Raw genomic sequence first — 17,504 nt, forward strand, 5'->3', positions numbered from 1 at the left:
GAAAACAAATGCATACCTATTTTCTGTGATTGTATAGTAACTACCTAATTTCTGCCTAGTATCTCCTCTGTTAAAATATTGCATCTCCTCATTGCTACCAACCATCATTATCGTTCTGAGCTTAGTCTATTATTTCCATATCATACAGTTAAGGTTGCACATGTATTTTTCAAGCTGGAGTTTTGAAATTGGCCCAGTTTGTCACATCTTATCAGAACGTCTTTTCATCTCACTCTGTGTGTAGTCCATAGAAATAGAATGAATAGAACGGGCTTGGAACCTCTAACCGTGGCAATTTGACTGGTAAACTCATGGATACACTCACAATGGCTGCCTGGTATTGTGATGCAATCATTTCCATGGTAATGCAATGGAATGTATTTTTTGTAACATCAGTTGAGTTGATTCAACAAATCAAAACACAGATTGATGGGTACACTTCCTGCTTTTACTTCCTACTTCCTATGGGTACACTCAAAATGGCTGCCAGTTCACCCATTATGACATAATTTACTTGAATGGGGATGCCCGTTCTATTCATTCTATTTCTGTGGTGTAGTCACTATCCATGGCATGCAGTCTGAGTTTATGGACTGTATCATGCTCCATGCCTTCACTGCAGATATTATATTGTTTTGTAGTGCTTTTCTCCGTCTCTGTCAGAGAATGGTGCTCATGGTGGTTAACCCTGTTGGGTGCTCAGTGATCTGTGGAAAATTGCAGCATTGTTACATTTCACCCTTTGCTCCTCAATGGTGAATCACTAGGGACAGTGCATCAATATGCCCTCATAGTAACCTAATAGGAAAGGAAAACCGTTGTTTTCTGGTGCATTCATAATCTGTGTCCTCTGCTGTAATAGGGCATGTCAGTCAGTATATTGTCTGTCTGTCTTTCTTGTGGCAAGGGCACTGGATGGGGTTCTAGACATGGGTATGAGAAGGCTACACATACTATTGATACAGAACCATTTAGACATGTTTTTGAGCACTGAATGTTCAATGTGGAAGTTGAAAATGAATTTATTGCAGCAATGATTAGTTATAGTTACAGAATTATACTGCCAGGAATGCATCTTCAAGTAGTCTTCCCCCCCACAAAGACCTCTCCTCAGTGAACATTATGTTGTTTACTCTTTCTTATTGTCTTTGGCTGTTAAGAAACTATAGACCCTGTTTTTTTCTATCTTCCAGATTTGCCACAAAGGAGCCAAATGGTTTACTACTCTACAATGGCCGCTTCAACGAGAAGCATGACTTCATCGCTGTGGAAATCATCAGTGAGCAGATCCAGCTCACCTTCTCTGCAGGTAGGAGGGGCTTCTGTTAGTGCACGTCAGCCAATTAACCCCAAATCTAGATTTGGTTGTCATTAAAATATTCAAATGTGATCGTGACAAGTGTTGACACTGTAGCCCTGATCCAATGATGTGTGAATAACCTTTGCTTACTGTTTCCTTTTTTTAGGTGAGACCAAGACGACTGTGTCGCCCTACATCCTTGGAGGTGTCAGTGATGGCCAGTGGCATGTGGTCCAAGTTCACTACTACAACAAGGTACGTCGGGGGAAACCTGGGCTAGGCCTTGTGGTCCTATAAAGTGTAGACTGGTTCAACACTAGACAAAACACAGATTTGCTGGGTCTGGGTTGGGATATAACTTTGGTCAGACTAGGCTACTATTATACTATCCAGGTCTGTGCCCAAACAGTTTGAGCTTCTACTTCTAAAAATCCACCTTTCCAGCAATAAGTCTCTCACTGTTGCCGCTTACTACAGACCCCCTCAGCCCCGAGCTGTGCCCTGGACACCATATGTGAACTGATTGCCCCCCATCTATCCTCAGAGTTCGTACTGCTTGGTGACCTAAAACTGGGATATGCTTAACACCCCGGCCAACCTACAATCTAAACTAGATGCCCTCAATCTCACACAAATTATCAACGAACCTACCAGGTACAACCCAAAATCTGTAAACATGGGCACCCTCATAGATATCATACTGACAAATTTACCCTCTAAATACACCTCCGCAGTCTTCAACCAGGATCTCAGCGATCACTGCCTTATTGCCTGTGTCCGTAATGGGTCCCCTCATCACTGTCAAACGCTCCCTAAAACACTTTAGCGAGCAGGCCTTTCTAATTGACCTGGCCCGGGTATCCTGGATGGATATTGACCTCAATCCGTCAGTAGAGGATGCCTGGTTGTTCTTTAAAAGTGCTTTCCACTCAATCTTAAATAAGCATGCCACATTAAAGAAATACTGCGCAGTCGTCTTCATCGACCTGGCCAAGGCTTTCGACTCTGTCAACCACAGCATTCTTATTGTCAGACTAAATAGCCTTGGTTTCTCAAATGACTGCCTGGCCTGGTTCACCAACTACTTCTCAGATAGAGTTCAATTTGTCAAATCGGAGGGTCTGTTGTCTGGACCTCTGGCAGTCTCTATGGGGGTGCCACAGGGTTCAATTCTCGGGCCGACTCTATTCGCTGTGTATATCAATGATGTCGCTCTTGCTGCTGGTGACGCTCGGATCCACCTCCTATGCGGACGAAACCATTTTGTATACATCTGGCCCTTCATTGGACACTGTGTTAACAAACCTCCAAACAAGCTTCAACGCCATACAACACTCCTTCCGTAGCCTCCAACTGCTCTTAAACACTAGTAAAACTAAATGCATGCTCTTCAACCGAACGCTGCTTGCACCCGCCCACCCGACTAGAATCACTACTCTCGGCGGGTCTGACCTAGAGTATGTGGACAACTACAAATATCTAGGTGTCTGGTTAGACTGTAAACTCTCCTTCCAGACTCACATTAAGCATCTCCAATCAAAAGTTATATCTAGAATCGGCTTCCTATTTCGCAACAAAGCCTCCTTCACTCATGCTGCCAAACATGCCCTCGTAAAACGGACTATCCTACCGATCCTTGACTTCGGCGATGTAATTTACAAAATAGCTTCCAACACTCTACTCAGCAAATTGGATGTAGTCTATCACAGTGCCATCCGTTTTGTCACCAAAGCCCCATATACTACCCACCATTGTGACCTGTACGGTCTTGTTGGCTGGCCCTCACTACATATTCGTCGCCAAACCCACTGGCTCCAGGTCATCTATAAATCACTGCTAGGCAAATCCCCATCTTATCTTAGCTCACTGGTCACCATAGCAACACCCACCCGTAGCTCCAGCAGGTATATGTCACTGGTCATCCCCAAAGCCAACACCTCCTTTGGCCGCCATTCCTTCCAGTTCTCTGCTGCCAATGACTGGAACGAACTGCAAAAATCTCTGAAGCTGGAGACTCTTATCTCCCTCACTAACTTTAGGCGTCAGTTGTCAGAGCAGCTTACCGATCACTGCACCTGTACACAGCCCATCTGTAATTAGCCCACCCAACTACATACACAAAAAAATGTATGCACGCATGACTGTAAGTCGCTTTGGATAAAAGCGTCTGCTAAATGGCATATTATATTATATTATTACCTCATCCCCATATTGTTATTTATTTTGCTAATTTGCACCCCAGTATCTCTATTTGCACATCATCTTTTGCACATCTATCATTCCAGTGTTAATACGAAATTGTAACTATTTTGCACTATGGCCTATTTATTGCCTTACCTCCATAATTTACTACACATTCCTACACACACTGTATGTATATTTTCTGTTGTATTTTTGACTTTATGTTTTGTTTACCCCATATGTAACTCTGTGTTGTTGTTTTTATCGCACTGCTTTGCTTTATCTTGGCCAGGTCGCAGTTGTAAATGAGAACTTGTTCTCAACTGGCTTACCTGGTTAAATAAAGGTGAAATAAAAAAATACAATAAAAAAGGCCCACTAGAGACTTGGCTTTATCAGACCTCACTCTGAAGCACTGAGCAGGAGTACTAAGAGCAGTTAATTTCCAACATCAGTACAGTACATGCCTAAACTGAATTATGTTTGTCTTTTACCACAGACTTGAATTATGAGACGTCAAAATACAAGACATATTTTCGTAACATGTTTGGCCTGCAATTGACTTGCATACCGGTAATTGGGCTCCCGAGTGGCGCAGCGGTCTAAGGCACTGCATCTTAGTGCTTGAGGCGTCACTACAGACCCCCTGGTTCGATTCCAGGCTGTATCACAACCGGCCGTGATTGGGAGTCCCATAGGGTGGCGCACAATTGGCCCAGTGTCGTCCGGGTTTGGCCGGTGTAGGCCGTCATTGTAAATTCTACATTTACATTTTAGTCATTTAGCAGACGCTATTATCCAGAGCGACTTACAGGAGCAATTAGGGTTAAGTGCTTTGCTCAAGGGCACATCGACAGATTTTTCACCTAGTCGGCTCGGGGATTAGAACCAGCGACCTTTCGGTTACTGGCACAACGCTCTTAACCACTAAGCTACCTGCCGCCCTAAATAAGATTTTGTTCTTAACTGACTTGCCTAGTTAAATAAAGGTACAAAAAAAAAAAATATTTATGGATGTTATGTAGTGTTGGTAGATATTGATATAGATTTATACACTGTACTTCGTGTCCTGATGACTTATCCATTTTTACTAGACCAGCTGTACTTCATCAAGTGTCTGACAGTGACTGTCTATAGAGTGATGAGGGTAATGATTATAGCTGGACCACACTGGGAGAAGAATACCCACAGTCCTCTGTGGACGTTTTCACTTTGCTGCTTCCTGTCAGAACTGCTGCTGTGTCATTCCAGAGAACCGTTGATGGGACAGTGGAATGGGCAGAGTGCCAGACACACAGGAGGAATGAGAGAGAGAGAGAAACAGAGGGAGAGGGGGATGAGACAGACGGATAAAGAGCGGGAGAGACACTAGAAAAGGGTGGGAGGAATGTTTTCACAGCTATGCTCAGAGTATATATTTGAGAAAATAGAACTCACCATACAAACGAGATATTTTTCCCTGACGACGGCTTCACAACTTTTTTATTTCCATATCAATCAGTGAAGAATGTATGGAACTATAACCCACTACCCCTCCTCCCTTATCCCCATCCTTTTCAGCCGTCCCCCCCAGACCAACACACAGGATGTTACATTTTGGTCTATTCAGGAAGTCACTTTGCATCATAAAGCTGTTGCCAGGCAACCCTCTCCTAGTGTGGATATTCTATTCATGGTCTATAATAACAGGGCCATGTCAGATTCAGCCAGCAGAATGTGAGGGAACACAACATCTCGTGTGCCATTGGAGGAAAAGTATTTGGTTCCCCTCAAAGCGGGGACATTATTATTTCATTAATCACTTTGTTACAATCCAACAAGTCCAATGAAAGTCTCCATCGCTTGTTTTATTGTGACCTAGTAGTTTTTGGATTAAACAGACAATGACAGTCTCCAGTGACCTACAGAAGTGCTTCCTCTTGAGTGCCCACTGCTCACACTGTAATGCCTTTGATGAGCTGTTTTCTTTTCTATCACATTTTACCAGCTAGTTTCCTACTTATCTTTAGCACAATACAAACATGAACTCAATAATGGAACAACCATAATGTTAAGCAGAGGCACAGACCAATGGAAGGGACATATTCCTAGAAAACTGCCCAGAGTTTTGGTTGAACTAATCCCCCCCAATCAAAATCCGCAGCCGCTGAAGCAGCATTGGGCTCATTGTTCCAGAACCAGTGAGTCATAGAGGTAGAGTGATGGCTCCTCCCCTCTGAGGTATCTAATGCCGGCCGGGCCTGTCCCTGTCTGCGCGGGGTGAGTGGGATGAGGTGGGGGCATTTTAGATTGAAATGTGCCTTTTCAGGGGAGAGGGGGAGTGTGGAGAATGGCAATGACCGCTGCCTTTGTGCTGGGCTCGGCCTCCAATGGGACCATGGGCAGTGAATGATGCGGCCCCGGGGAAGGTGCCCCACTCTCTGTTCACCAGCAAGGAGAGAAAAACAGGGCGGGAGAGGAGCGAAAGGAGGGAAAAGAAAGGCGAGAGAAGTATTGACTTGGGCTTTGAGCGGGGAACTGCGCTTCAGGGCTAACCTCTCTGGTTGCTATGGTGTTTCCAGTCAGACCTAATATTACTATTGTTTGCTCCCATGCTCCTCCTGTCCATCCCTGTCATTGTGGATAACAATGAACTCATATTCCCATGTCACCCCGCTTGTAATGAGGGGAACAGTGTTTAATGTAGTCCTGAGTAAATATGCTCTCCAATCAGCTCTGACAGGCCGGGGCTTTGTGTAGCAGACAGAGCAGCTGACAGACATTAGCAGAGAGTCATTATAGCAGAGTCAACAGCCATGACTGATGGGAGCGATGGCCCAATGCGTAGGTCAGTGAACGAACCAGCAAATCTGGACCAGTCTGTTCCGGACCTTTCTCAACTGAGGGGAACCGTGGAAAAGAGCGTGTCGGGTGATTTGGTTTGTGACCATTCTAACAGACCATCTCACACTCCAGGTTTGTTTGTCCCAACAAATTAGTTTCCCACTGCCTCACAATGGGTCAACTAAAGGATGAAGACCTTTTGGTCAACAATTTGTGAATGGAAGGTTTAGAGGTTCTTTCTACCTTTCTAGTAGCCGGTTTGTTGTGAATAATAATCTGCACGTATTTCAGACTCAAATCAGCAAAGCAAATAATCCTATTTGCCAGTTATTAGATATGATAATAAGGTCAACCTCTAATGCCTAATGGGAGACATATGAGGTGTTTAAAGAGGATGGCTAATATTTGATCAGTGCAGTGGAACAATGTAATTAAGTCTCCATCCTCTCAGAGGCAGACGACCGTGATCACAAGACCCACAATGAGCTCCTCCAGTATTCAGCTCCTCACAGACAGCCCCTCAATGGGACAGCTGTATTAATAGCACGCTGCACGCACAGATATAATCTAATCTACTCACTGGATAGGATACAGGGTTGGAATGAGAACCATGTGAGGGAGATGTTCTGTGTCTGCAGTGCTCTCGAGAAATGGGATGGGACTCTGTTATGACCTACAATATTACAGCTGGCTAGATGCGTTATGCCAGCAGTGTCTGTGTGTGTAAGGTCCACCTATACTCCATTTGTCTGGTCTGTATTCTTAGCCCCATTTGATTAAAGGGCTCAGACAGTTATTATGGCTCTGCAGGGATATGTAGACAAATCATAAGTGTAACTTATGTTAATTGTTATCTTATGCTATGAATAAAATTAGCTAATTAACTTTTTGTTAAGAATATTTTTTTTTAAATATCACAATCACATGCATTCCTCAGCTCTCAACAATCAGGCCACCCAGGACAGAGCATCATCATATCCTCCTTGTATCCCACGCTAGTGCTGTGCGATTAGTGCTACAGAGGATAGTGCTACAGAGGGTAGTACGTACGGCCCAGTACATCACTGGGGCCAAGCTTCCTGCCATCCAGAACCTCTATACCAGGCAGTGTCAGAGGAAGGCCCTAAAAATTGTCAGACTCCAGCCACCCTAGTCATAGACTGTTCTCTCTGCTACCGCACGGCAAGCGGTACCGGAGCGCCAAGTCTAGGTCCAAAAGGCTTCTTAACAGCTTCTACCCCCAAGCCATAAGTCTCCTGAACAGCTAATCATGGCTACCCGGACTATTTGCACTGCTCCCCCCACACCTCTTTTACGCTGCTGCTACTCTGTTTATTATCTATGCATAGTCACTTTAATAACTCTACCTACATGTACATATTACCTCAATTACCTTGACTAGCCGGTGCCCCAGCACATTGACTCTGTACCGGTACCCCCCTGTATATAGCCTCCCTACTGTTATTTTATTTTACTGCTGCTCTTTAGTTATTTGCTTAATTTTTTTTATTTTTTATTTATTTAAAAAACGGCATTGTTGGTTAAGGGCTTGTAAGTAAGCATTTCACTGTAATGTCTACACCTGTTGTATTCGGTGCATGTGGCAAATAAAATTTTATTTGATATTTGAGGTCGGTTTGATTTAGGTTTCGATAAAATAAATTAACATTAAAATGTGGGTTGGATGCTGTAACAACACAGAATAAAACAATTAAAAGTCCCATGATGGTAGTGACTGTCCATTACTGCTTATCATTGATTATCATTTATTCACATTACTTTACTTAAATAAAATATTTCAGTTGATGACTTATTAGGCTATTTCATTCCAAGTTATCATCTCATCTCTATAGAGCTGCTGCCTATGCTGTCTGACAAAATCACTATTTTAGTAGTTCTTCATAGTAAATAAGGCATACCATCTCAATCGCACGTTCTTCCATCTCTTCTCTCCCTCTGTGTCTGCTCCACATAGAGCGGACTAGTAGGCGGTTTTCTGCACTAAACTATGTAGAATATTGGCCTGTTGGAAACTACAACTCCCTACTACATCACACAGTTCAGGCTTGATCTGATTTCTCTCTAAAGAAACTGTGCTTTGAGCTCACAGAAAAAATGTAATGGAATTCAAATAATTGAACCGATGTTGGTCAATTAGTTGTTTAAAAAACAAAAAAGAACCGACATTTCATTTAATCACTCAGCACTAGACCACACTGCACATGGAGACTATTCCTATTTGCTCTGTCCATAGTTCAGTGCCCAGGCCTGGTCAGTTAACAGTGGGAGGGTGGTCAGTGGTGGTTACCCCTCTCATTACAGTGCTGCTAGCCTAGCCACTGCTGACACAAGCTCTAACCGGGCTGACGGTCAATATGAGCTCTGTGTGACCTCTGGGGAAACGCTTGTGTTTGAAAAGAGGTTGTAACCTTTATTGACGGGATCGTTATTCTCCCCTCCTCCTCTTGTTTCTCCCTCCATTGATTCCTCACACAATGAAAGAGATCCTTTATGCTGAAGAAGACCATCACTGTCCTGTTGAGCAGGGCTTTTCTGCCGTGTGTGTGTGCGTCTGTGCCCCTTGTGCTTTTGGTTATGTGTCAGCCTTTGACTTGAATCATGCCTGTTTGGCTTTAAGTTATTGAAGCACTGAAAACATTGAGATAAATTGGGGTGATGTTCAAGAATACTGTAGGGCTGAACATGAAAGCTAATGGCTGAATATTTCTTCAGAATTGACTCAAACTTTTTATTAGGATTGTTAAAGCTTCTTAAATTGTTGGGATGTGTGAAATTGTTTCAAGTCTTTTGTTGTTAATTGAAGCACTTGATTTAAGATCCTTATCTCTAGGGTGAATGTTTCAATGACTAAGTAGATGGTGAGCGGTTTTTATTTTTTATGCTAGTTTTTACGCTTAGTATTTTGCATTCGAAATAGAAGTGTGATTACCAGGTTTTTGACACCTTGTTAGACAGATTTGGTTATGATCACACTTATATACTGAGATGTGTGGCACAACTTCATGTGTAATAAGCTACCCACACACAGACAAGCAATCTATTTATGTGCTGAGCAACCAAAAATGCTTGACAGTGACACACACAAACAATAAAATGGATATTCGGAGACAAAAATAAACTTCCACACATTTACTTCCATTTCTTTTCTTGAATGTTGTCTTTTGTAACTCGAAGAAGAAACCTTGAGTCTCAGCATATTTTTTGCATCAAGCAGTCCTTGAGATGTACCTGTGATTTTATTTTCAAAGAATCCTCTGAACAGTCCCAGAAGGCTCATTATAGCCTCTCAATCTATCTAGCCATCCATAACCAAACACTACATACTGTATATATGTCCACCTTCTTCCCAAACAGTATCGCCTATTTAGGAAGGAATAGCATAACTTATAAATGCTGTTCTGTTTAGAAAGTCCTATCACCCATGTGCTGCTATTTACAGTAGTCTGTCAGGTGATTTCCCCCCCCCCCCCCCCCCCCCATCCCCCATCCCCCCCCCCCCCCCCCATCTGTTGTAGGTGTTCTGTCCATAACACTGGAGCCAAACTCAACAACTCCTCTTCTCTCCTCACAGCCAATCCTAAACCAGGCCGGCATGCCCCAGGGTCCCTCTGACCAGAAGGTCGTCGTAGTAACCGTGGACAACTGTGACACCTCAGTGGCACTGCGATTTGGTCATGTAATTGGGAACTACACCTGCTCTGCCCAGGGCAGCCAATCAGGATCCAAAAAGTAAGGGAATGGGAGGGGCTTACTGGTATTTCATTGTGCACTGTTATTGGCCAACAATTGCAATTATAGTAGAGTTGAGTAAATGCATAATTAGCCTTTTGAAGCCATTAATTCAGTTTTAGCATTTTGTCACAAGCTGAACTTACCCTCTTGATCTATTGTACTATTGTCGAAATCCCAATTGGCTTTCCTGAGCAAAACAGGGCTCTCATTATGGTACAGATTATACTTTTTTAAACTAAAGTCTGTCACGTCCAGCTTGTAAACCATCGTAAACATATTTTAGTTCAGTGGGGTGTATCTGTTTTCCTCCCTGGGAAAAAAACAAGCTGCAAAATGTGACACTGATAAATATTTCATAAACGCCATTCCAGTGGGTTGTGTTGTGGTATAGAAGCAGAGCTCAGTGTTTATAATGTGTTGTGGTATAGAAGCAGAGCTCAGTGACAGATTCTAAATGTGCCTGACTGTCCTGTCTTTCTGCTGTAGATCTCTGGATCTGACTGGTCCTCTCCTCCTGGGGGGCGTGCCCAAACTGCCTGAGGACTTCCCCATCCAGAACCGCCAGTTTGTGGGCTGCATGAAGGACCTGAAGATCGACAACCGCCACATCGACATGGCTAGCTTCATCGCTAACAACGGCACGCTACCAGGTTAGTAACCTTACACATTGCCATTTGACTGAACTATTCTGCGACCGTTTTATAGCCATCCTCCCTACCCTACTGTCTTAGTTGAGCCCAGTATGAGATATGTTGGGGAAGTAAATGTACCTTAAGTTTTACCTGATGTATGAATAATTTATTACCTCTTAGCATAATGAGGTTGGCTTGAACTGTTCCTCAGATGTCTTTAACTTCCCAGGATGCTCTGCTAAAAGGCACTTCTGCATCAACAACCCATGTCTGAACGGAGGGACCTGCGTCAACCTGTGGGGCTCCTTCAGCTGTGACTGCCCCCTAGGATTTGGAGGCCGGAACTGCGAGAAGGGTAAGTGAAGTTCAGTGAAGTAACGGCATTGCAGGAGGTTGGAAAGCTTCCTCAAATGGTTAAAACATGAGATCGAAGCTAACCAGGTTTTGTTGTCCCATGACCTACCATTATAGGCCCTTTTAGTAAAGAGGTACAAGGACTTTACAGGCGTGCATTAAGAGTAGACTACTAAGTGACCCATCAGACAGACAGACATCCCCCAGCTCTCCTGACCTACACTTAACTAGGGTCTTTGTAGTTGATGGACTGTACTATAACTCAACAACCAAGTGGTTACAGTGACACTGGCCATTTAATTTGCTTCTTAGTGCTGCAGTGTTAAAAGAGCTTCTGCTATATTGTATTTTCTTATCATTTTGAAACATGCCTTTTTGAGTGTACAGTGTAAATGTAGTGGGGAAACATTTGCATAGACACCATGCAGAGGAGATTGCTCAGGGTGATGCTTAGAGGGAATTGGCAGGGCTTTAAAAAGCTGAAGTAGGCTCTTCAATCAGCAGAGTGTTGAAATATGTCCTCATCATTTTAGCACTCTTTCCTGGCACAGATAAAGCCAGTCATCATTTATTTGCTGACATGATGGTTTCATAAGCATAACGTTACCTGTTGTGCACTGTATTTTATTTGTTGTGTTTCCTGTTTGGACCCAGGAGGAGTAGCCGCTGCCTCGGCAGCAGCTAATTGGGGATCCTAATAAATACTAATACTGAGTATTGCTGTTTTATGCCAGACATTACACAAGGGTTTGTGAGGGTCCCATATGTGTATACAATATGACATATGCGATGTGATATGCCATAGGCGTTTATGAATCTGTCATGAGGGATCATGTCACATTTAATAGAGCTATATTTTTAAACATGTTCTCTGGAATAACACCTTGGACATGTTTACGGTAAAGTATTTAGTTTTTCAGTTTGAGAGAGGCATGTGTGTGTTAGAGCATTACTAGTGTCCATTTCTCTTCTCAGCTCTTCTGTGCTCTGCAGTTGTTTGACTTGCTGATTTACATGCTGGGATGGCTTGAAGAGAGAGAGATGGAGATGGGAGGGAGACGGGAGGGAGAGAGGGGGAAAAGGCCCCATGGGAGGGAGAAGAGAAAAGGGGATACTACTCAATAAATGGTAAATTACACAAAAGCATCCCTGTTGTAGTTTAGAGTGAAATCCAGTGATAAAGGACCACTTCTTTCTCACAGTTAAGGGGAGACTGAGGATGGATGATGAACGGGGGATGGGAGAAGGGTTAATCTCCCTCTCTGAGGCAGATGAACCCATGTGACTCCTTCATCTCAAGAAGAGAGGGAGAGCGGAAGGGAAAGAGGAAAACATAGTGTAGTCTAATACTGTGCTACTGATCTTTAATCTAGATAGTGGGTGTCGGTGGCATGAATGTTCATGTTCTACCAAGACCATTAACTATTCAACAAAGGTCACTATAAAAATATTGCTGTTAAACTTACAGTATGTCATAGGATCGGACATCAGGGGTTAGAGAGGGTATAACAGCTAGTAACCATGGAGAAAATCCCCAGCATCTCACTTGTTCACTACTGACTCTGGATGGACAAGGGTATGGGGGATAAAAAACTTTCATTGTCAATCCCATGAGTATGCCTACCTTTTTATATGGACCCTGTTCAGACCAAACACACTGCAAATAGAAACTAAGTGTACAAAACATTATGAACACCTGCTCTTTCCATGACAGACTGACCAGGTGAATCCAGGTAAAAGCTATGATCCCTTATTGATGCAATTATTATTTTTTTTATTTTTTTTATCATTTAGCAGACGCTCTTATCCAGAGCGACTTACAGGAGCAATTAGGGTTAAGTGCCTTGCTCAAGGGCACATTGACCGATTTTTCACCTAGTCGGCTCGGGGATTAGAACCAGCGACCTTTCGGTTACTGGCACACCGCTCTTAACCACTAAGCTACCTGCCGCCACTTCAATCAGTGTAGATGAAGGGGAGGAGACAGGTTACATTTGTTTTTTTCAACCTTGAGATAATTGAGACATGGATTGTGTATGTGTGCCATTCAGAGGGTGAATGGGCAAGACAAAATATTTAAGTGCCTTTAAAAGGGGTATGGTAGTAGGTGCCAGGCGCACCGGTTTGTGTCAAGAACTGAAACGCTGACACAACTGTGGAAAGCATTGCACTCAACATGGGCCAGCATCCCTGTGGAACGCTTTCGACACCTTGTAGAGTCCATGCCCCGACGAATTGAGGCTGTTCTGAGGGCAAAAGGGGGGTGTGCAACTCAATATTAGGAAGGTGTGCTTAATGTTTTGTACACTCAGTGTATCAACCTCTTCATGAGATTCAGTTGACAATTTTTTTGTAGCGTTAGACCAGTGCCAGACTGCACCACAGCCACTATCCCCTGGGTCCTCTGTTTCTCTTTTTCTCTCCCTCTCTCTTTCTCCCTCACTCTCTCTCTAGTTCCAATGACAGGCTTGATTTGTGTCATTAATTATGCATTATGCATCTCTGCCACAGTGTAATGAGAGAGAGAAAAAACATGTCTAACACCCAGCTAAAAGTGTCACTAGTGCCTCTCTGCCAGAATGCCTGTCTTCAGAATGCACAGACTGCATGTCGAATACACAGACACATACATGTGAATACACACCACACCCCTGAGCGTTGTCTAGCCTAGTACTAGTGAATAGGGGTAGGGGGCATGTTGAAGCCTCTCTGGTATTTGGCTCTGTCTATGAACAGTATTTATTCAGGGGGTATCTAGTTTCAAATTGCCACACATACTATTTTATACCCACATAGCGAGTGCCAAGGCTTTCATTCCATTGACGTCTTAAAGAGTTTTTCCGTAAGGTTAGATGTAACGTATAGTCCTGCTGTCTTTGTCTGCCACTTATTTTTTCCTGTAGTCGTCATAGATTGTCTATAGTCCCCTGACCAGTAATTGGAGCTGGGTTGTTCAGACTTGATCACAGAACATATTACTGTGAGAGTGTTAATGACTCACTGTCACATGTCACCTACTGTTTGTTAGCAGCCATTTCCTCGTTCTCTCTCTCTCTCTCTCTCTCTCTCTCTCTCTCTCTCTCTCTCTCTCTCTCTCTCTCTCTCTCTCTCTCTCTCTCTCTCTCTCTCTCTCTCTCTCTCTCTCTCTCTCTCTCTCTCTCTCTCTCTCTCTCTCTCTCTCTCTCAATTTATATCTCTCTCTTTCTCACACTTCCCGCTCTCTCCTTACTTTCCTCTCTCCCTCTCTTTCTATCTGCCTCCCTCATCCCCCTCTCTCTGGTTGTGTGTGTTGCAGTGATGGCCAACCCGCAGCGTTTCCTGGGTAACAGCCTATTGCAGTGGACTAACCTGGTGGCAGTGGTCACTGTGCCGTGGCACGTGGAGCTCATGTTCCGCACGCGCCAGCCTAGTGCCACCCTGCTGCACCTCACCGCCGGACAGCACCACAACCTCACCCTACAGGTACAGAGAAAACACACTCTCACTCCACCTCATCCTCATCCTACAGGTACAGAGAAAACACACTCTCACTCCACACAACCTCATCCTACAGGTACAGAGAAAACACACTCTCACACCACACAACCTCATCCTACAGGTACAGAGAAAACACACTCTCACTCCACACAACCTCATCCTACAGGTACAGAGAAAACACACTCTCACTCCACACAACCTCATCCTACAGGTACAGAGAAAACACACTCTCACTCCACACAACCTCATCCTACAGGTACAAAGAAAACACACTCTCACTCCACACAACCTCATCCTACAGGTACAGAGAAAACACACTCTCACTCCACACAACCTCATCCTACAGGTACAGAGAAAACACACTCTCACTCCACACAGAGAAAACACACTCACTCCACACAACCTCATCCTACAGGTACAGAGAAAACACACTCTCACTCCACACAGAGAAAACACACTCACTCCACACAACCTCACCCTACACAGTCTTACCCACACTCAATCTGGCATATTCACACACCTTCAATAGCATTACCCAACAATACGGAGCAGCACTGCAAATACACCTCACAGGTGCAAAGGTGTTTACTACAGGCCACTGTAGGCCACATCATATGTCATTACGCACAGTATCATACATATTATACAGGATTTGATCCCTTCTGAAGCAAAGATATGTCCAAACATAGCCAATAGTTTTGATAGGAATTCCTTTTGCTTATTTCGCATCAGATTATGCATGTGTTTCCCCCCTCAGTATAGTGTTGGAATAGATTAGTGCATTGTAGCATGTAACTCCAGCATGACTCCAACAGCTCACAGAGTGACCGTGGGTTAGTTGACGTAAAGCTCCACCTGTTGGCTGTCTGGGCAGCAGCATGACTTTAAATATTTGATGATGTTGAGATGAAGCCTGCCAACTAACAAACGCCTCATCCCGAGATATGAGAGCTGCCATTTCCAGGCCTTTCAGAGAGCAGCTGTTTGTCTAGACAGGTGCCTATTTTGAAGTTGTATAACAGTCCAGCAGCTATAAAAAAAATAAACAGGGCTATTTTTATAGCTACTGTATTACCATAGATGATCTGATATGGATGAGGAGAAGAAACGCTCTGTCTCCGTGAGCATGTGATGTATGCATACTAAAGAAGGTATTTCGCTCTCTCTCCTGCCCTCCCTCTCTCTTCCCATCCCCTCCCTCTCTCTTCCCATCCCCCTCTCTCTCCCATCCTTTGCCCCACGTCTCTCATTCTATCCCATCCTCTCCCACATATCTCTCTATCCTATCGTCTCCCGACCCTCTCTCTCTCCCTCCCCTAGCTGCGCGGTGGCAGTGTGGTGATGGGCCTGCAGAGGGGCGAGGACTCCACCCTGTCTCAGGTAGAGGAGGTGACAGTGAATGACGGGGACTGGCACCATCTGCAGCTGGAGCTGAAAGATGTCCCGGGGGGCGCGCCCCGCCACAAGGCTGTGCTCTCCTTTGATCATGGCCTCTATACGGTGAGACACTGTTAGAAGACAGACTGTAGGTTTGGTATTTTAATTACATTGAAATATGCATGTATACAGGGCAGTTATAATATAGTGTTATCTACTTAGGCCAGTATGTAGACAGCCAGTGTATATGAATGTATCTAATGTGTGTGATCTGATCTACCAATCCAGGCCAGCATGGAGGTGGATACTAAGCTGAAAGGGGCGAAGGTCAAGACTCTGAGTGTCGGGGGCATCACTGGGGCTGATGGGAAAATACAGCATGGCTTCCGCGGCTGTATGCAGGTCAGTTCACCTCTTGTCACACACGCACGCACACACAGACAACACACACACATACTGTATTATATGTCCATGTGTCTGAGTGCGTTCTCCCTACTGTGTGTTCCTCAGGGTCTGCGTATGGGGGAGACCTCCAGCTCGGTGTCTCTCAGCCTGTCTCAGGCCAGGAGGGTGAACATGGAGCAGGGCTGCAGCGTACCAGACCCCTGTGTCTCTAACCCCTGCCCCTCCAACAGCTACTGCAGCGATGACTGGGACAGCCACTCCTGCACCTGCCTCACCGGTCAGTCTGCCAACCACTATCATCATCGTTATCTTCATCATCCTCATCATTAGATTTTACAACCATATTATTTAAGCAATAATGCCAGAGGAGGTGCCTTATTGCTATTATAAACTGGTTACCAACGTAATTAGAGCAGTAAAAATAAATGTTTTGTCATACCTGTGGCATACAGTCTAATATACCACGGCTGTCAGCCAATAAGCATTCAGGGCTTAAACCACCCAGTTTATAAATGACCATATAGACTTGCGCTGATCCCTCCCAGGCATAACTTATGAATTCCTATTGTGTTGTTTACCTGTCAGGTTACTATGGCGATAACTGCACAGACGTATGTGCGCTAAACCCCTGCGAGCATCAATCAGCTTGCACCAGGAAGGCTGGCTCCTTCCGCGGCTACACCTGTGACTGTCCCAGCAACCACTTTGGCCAGTATTGCGAGAAGAAGTTAGTAAAATGTCTTAATTTTCGGTATACACAGATAGTTTTATGTTTTTGTCTCAATCTTATGTTTTTGGTCCACATCACTATAAAGAACACTATCAGTGGGCCTCCCGAGTGGCGCAGCGGTCTAAGGCACTGCATCGCAGGGTTGCAGCATCATTACAGCCTGGAGTTCGATCCCAGGCTGTGTCACAACCGGCTGTGACCGGGAGTCCCATAGGGCGGCGCACAATTGGCCCAGCGTCGTCTGGGTTAGGGGAGGGTTTGTCTGGGGGGGCTTTACTTGGCTCATCGCACTCTAGCAACTCCTTGTGGCGGGCCGGGTGCCTGCAGGCTGACTTCGTCGTCAGTTGAACGGTGTTTCCTCTGACACATTGGTGCAGCTGGCTTCCGGGTTAAGCGAGCGGGTTTTAAGAAGCGCGGCTTGGCGGGTCATGTTTCGGGGGACGCATGACTCGACCTTTGCCTCTCCCGAGCC

General features: G+C 44.6%; 1 protein-coding gene across 1 annotated transcript in view; it reads left to right on the forward strand.

Annotated features, from left to right (window-relative positions):
• The window catches only part of celsr2 (cadherin, EGF LAG seven-pass G-type receptor 2), a 73,285-nt gene that overhangs the window by 40,369 nt on the left and 15,412 nt on the right, over positions 1-17,504 (forward strand). Inside the window, exons 4-13 of the mRNA XM_084173795.1 lie at positions 1,194-1,309; positions 1,467-1,555; positions 9,897-10,054; positions 10,544-10,707; positions 10,919-11,044; positions 14,339-14,505; positions 15,841-16,020; positions 16,186-16,299; positions 16,408-16,579; positions 16,888-17,029. Of these exons, the coding sequence (XP_084029921.1) occupies positions 1,194-1,309; positions 1,467-1,555; positions 9,897-10,054; positions 10,544-10,707; positions 10,919-11,044; positions 14,339-14,505; positions 15,841-16,020; positions 16,186-16,299; positions 16,408-16,579; positions 16,888-17,029 (1,428 nt within the window). The remainder of the gene's footprint in view (positions 1-1,193; positions 1,310-1,466; positions 1,556-9,896; positions 10,055-10,543; positions 10,708-10,918; positions 11,045-14,338; positions 14,506-15,840; positions 16,021-16,185; positions 16,300-16,407; positions 16,580-16,887; positions 17,030-17,504) is intronic.

The sequence above is a fragment of the Coregonus lavaretus genome (genome assembly GCF_964263955.1).
Source record: "Coregonus lavaretus genome assembly, chromosome: 12".
Lineage (NCBI taxonomy): Eukaryota > Metazoa > Chordata > Actinopteri > Salmoniformes > Salmonidae > Coregonus > Coregonus lavaretus.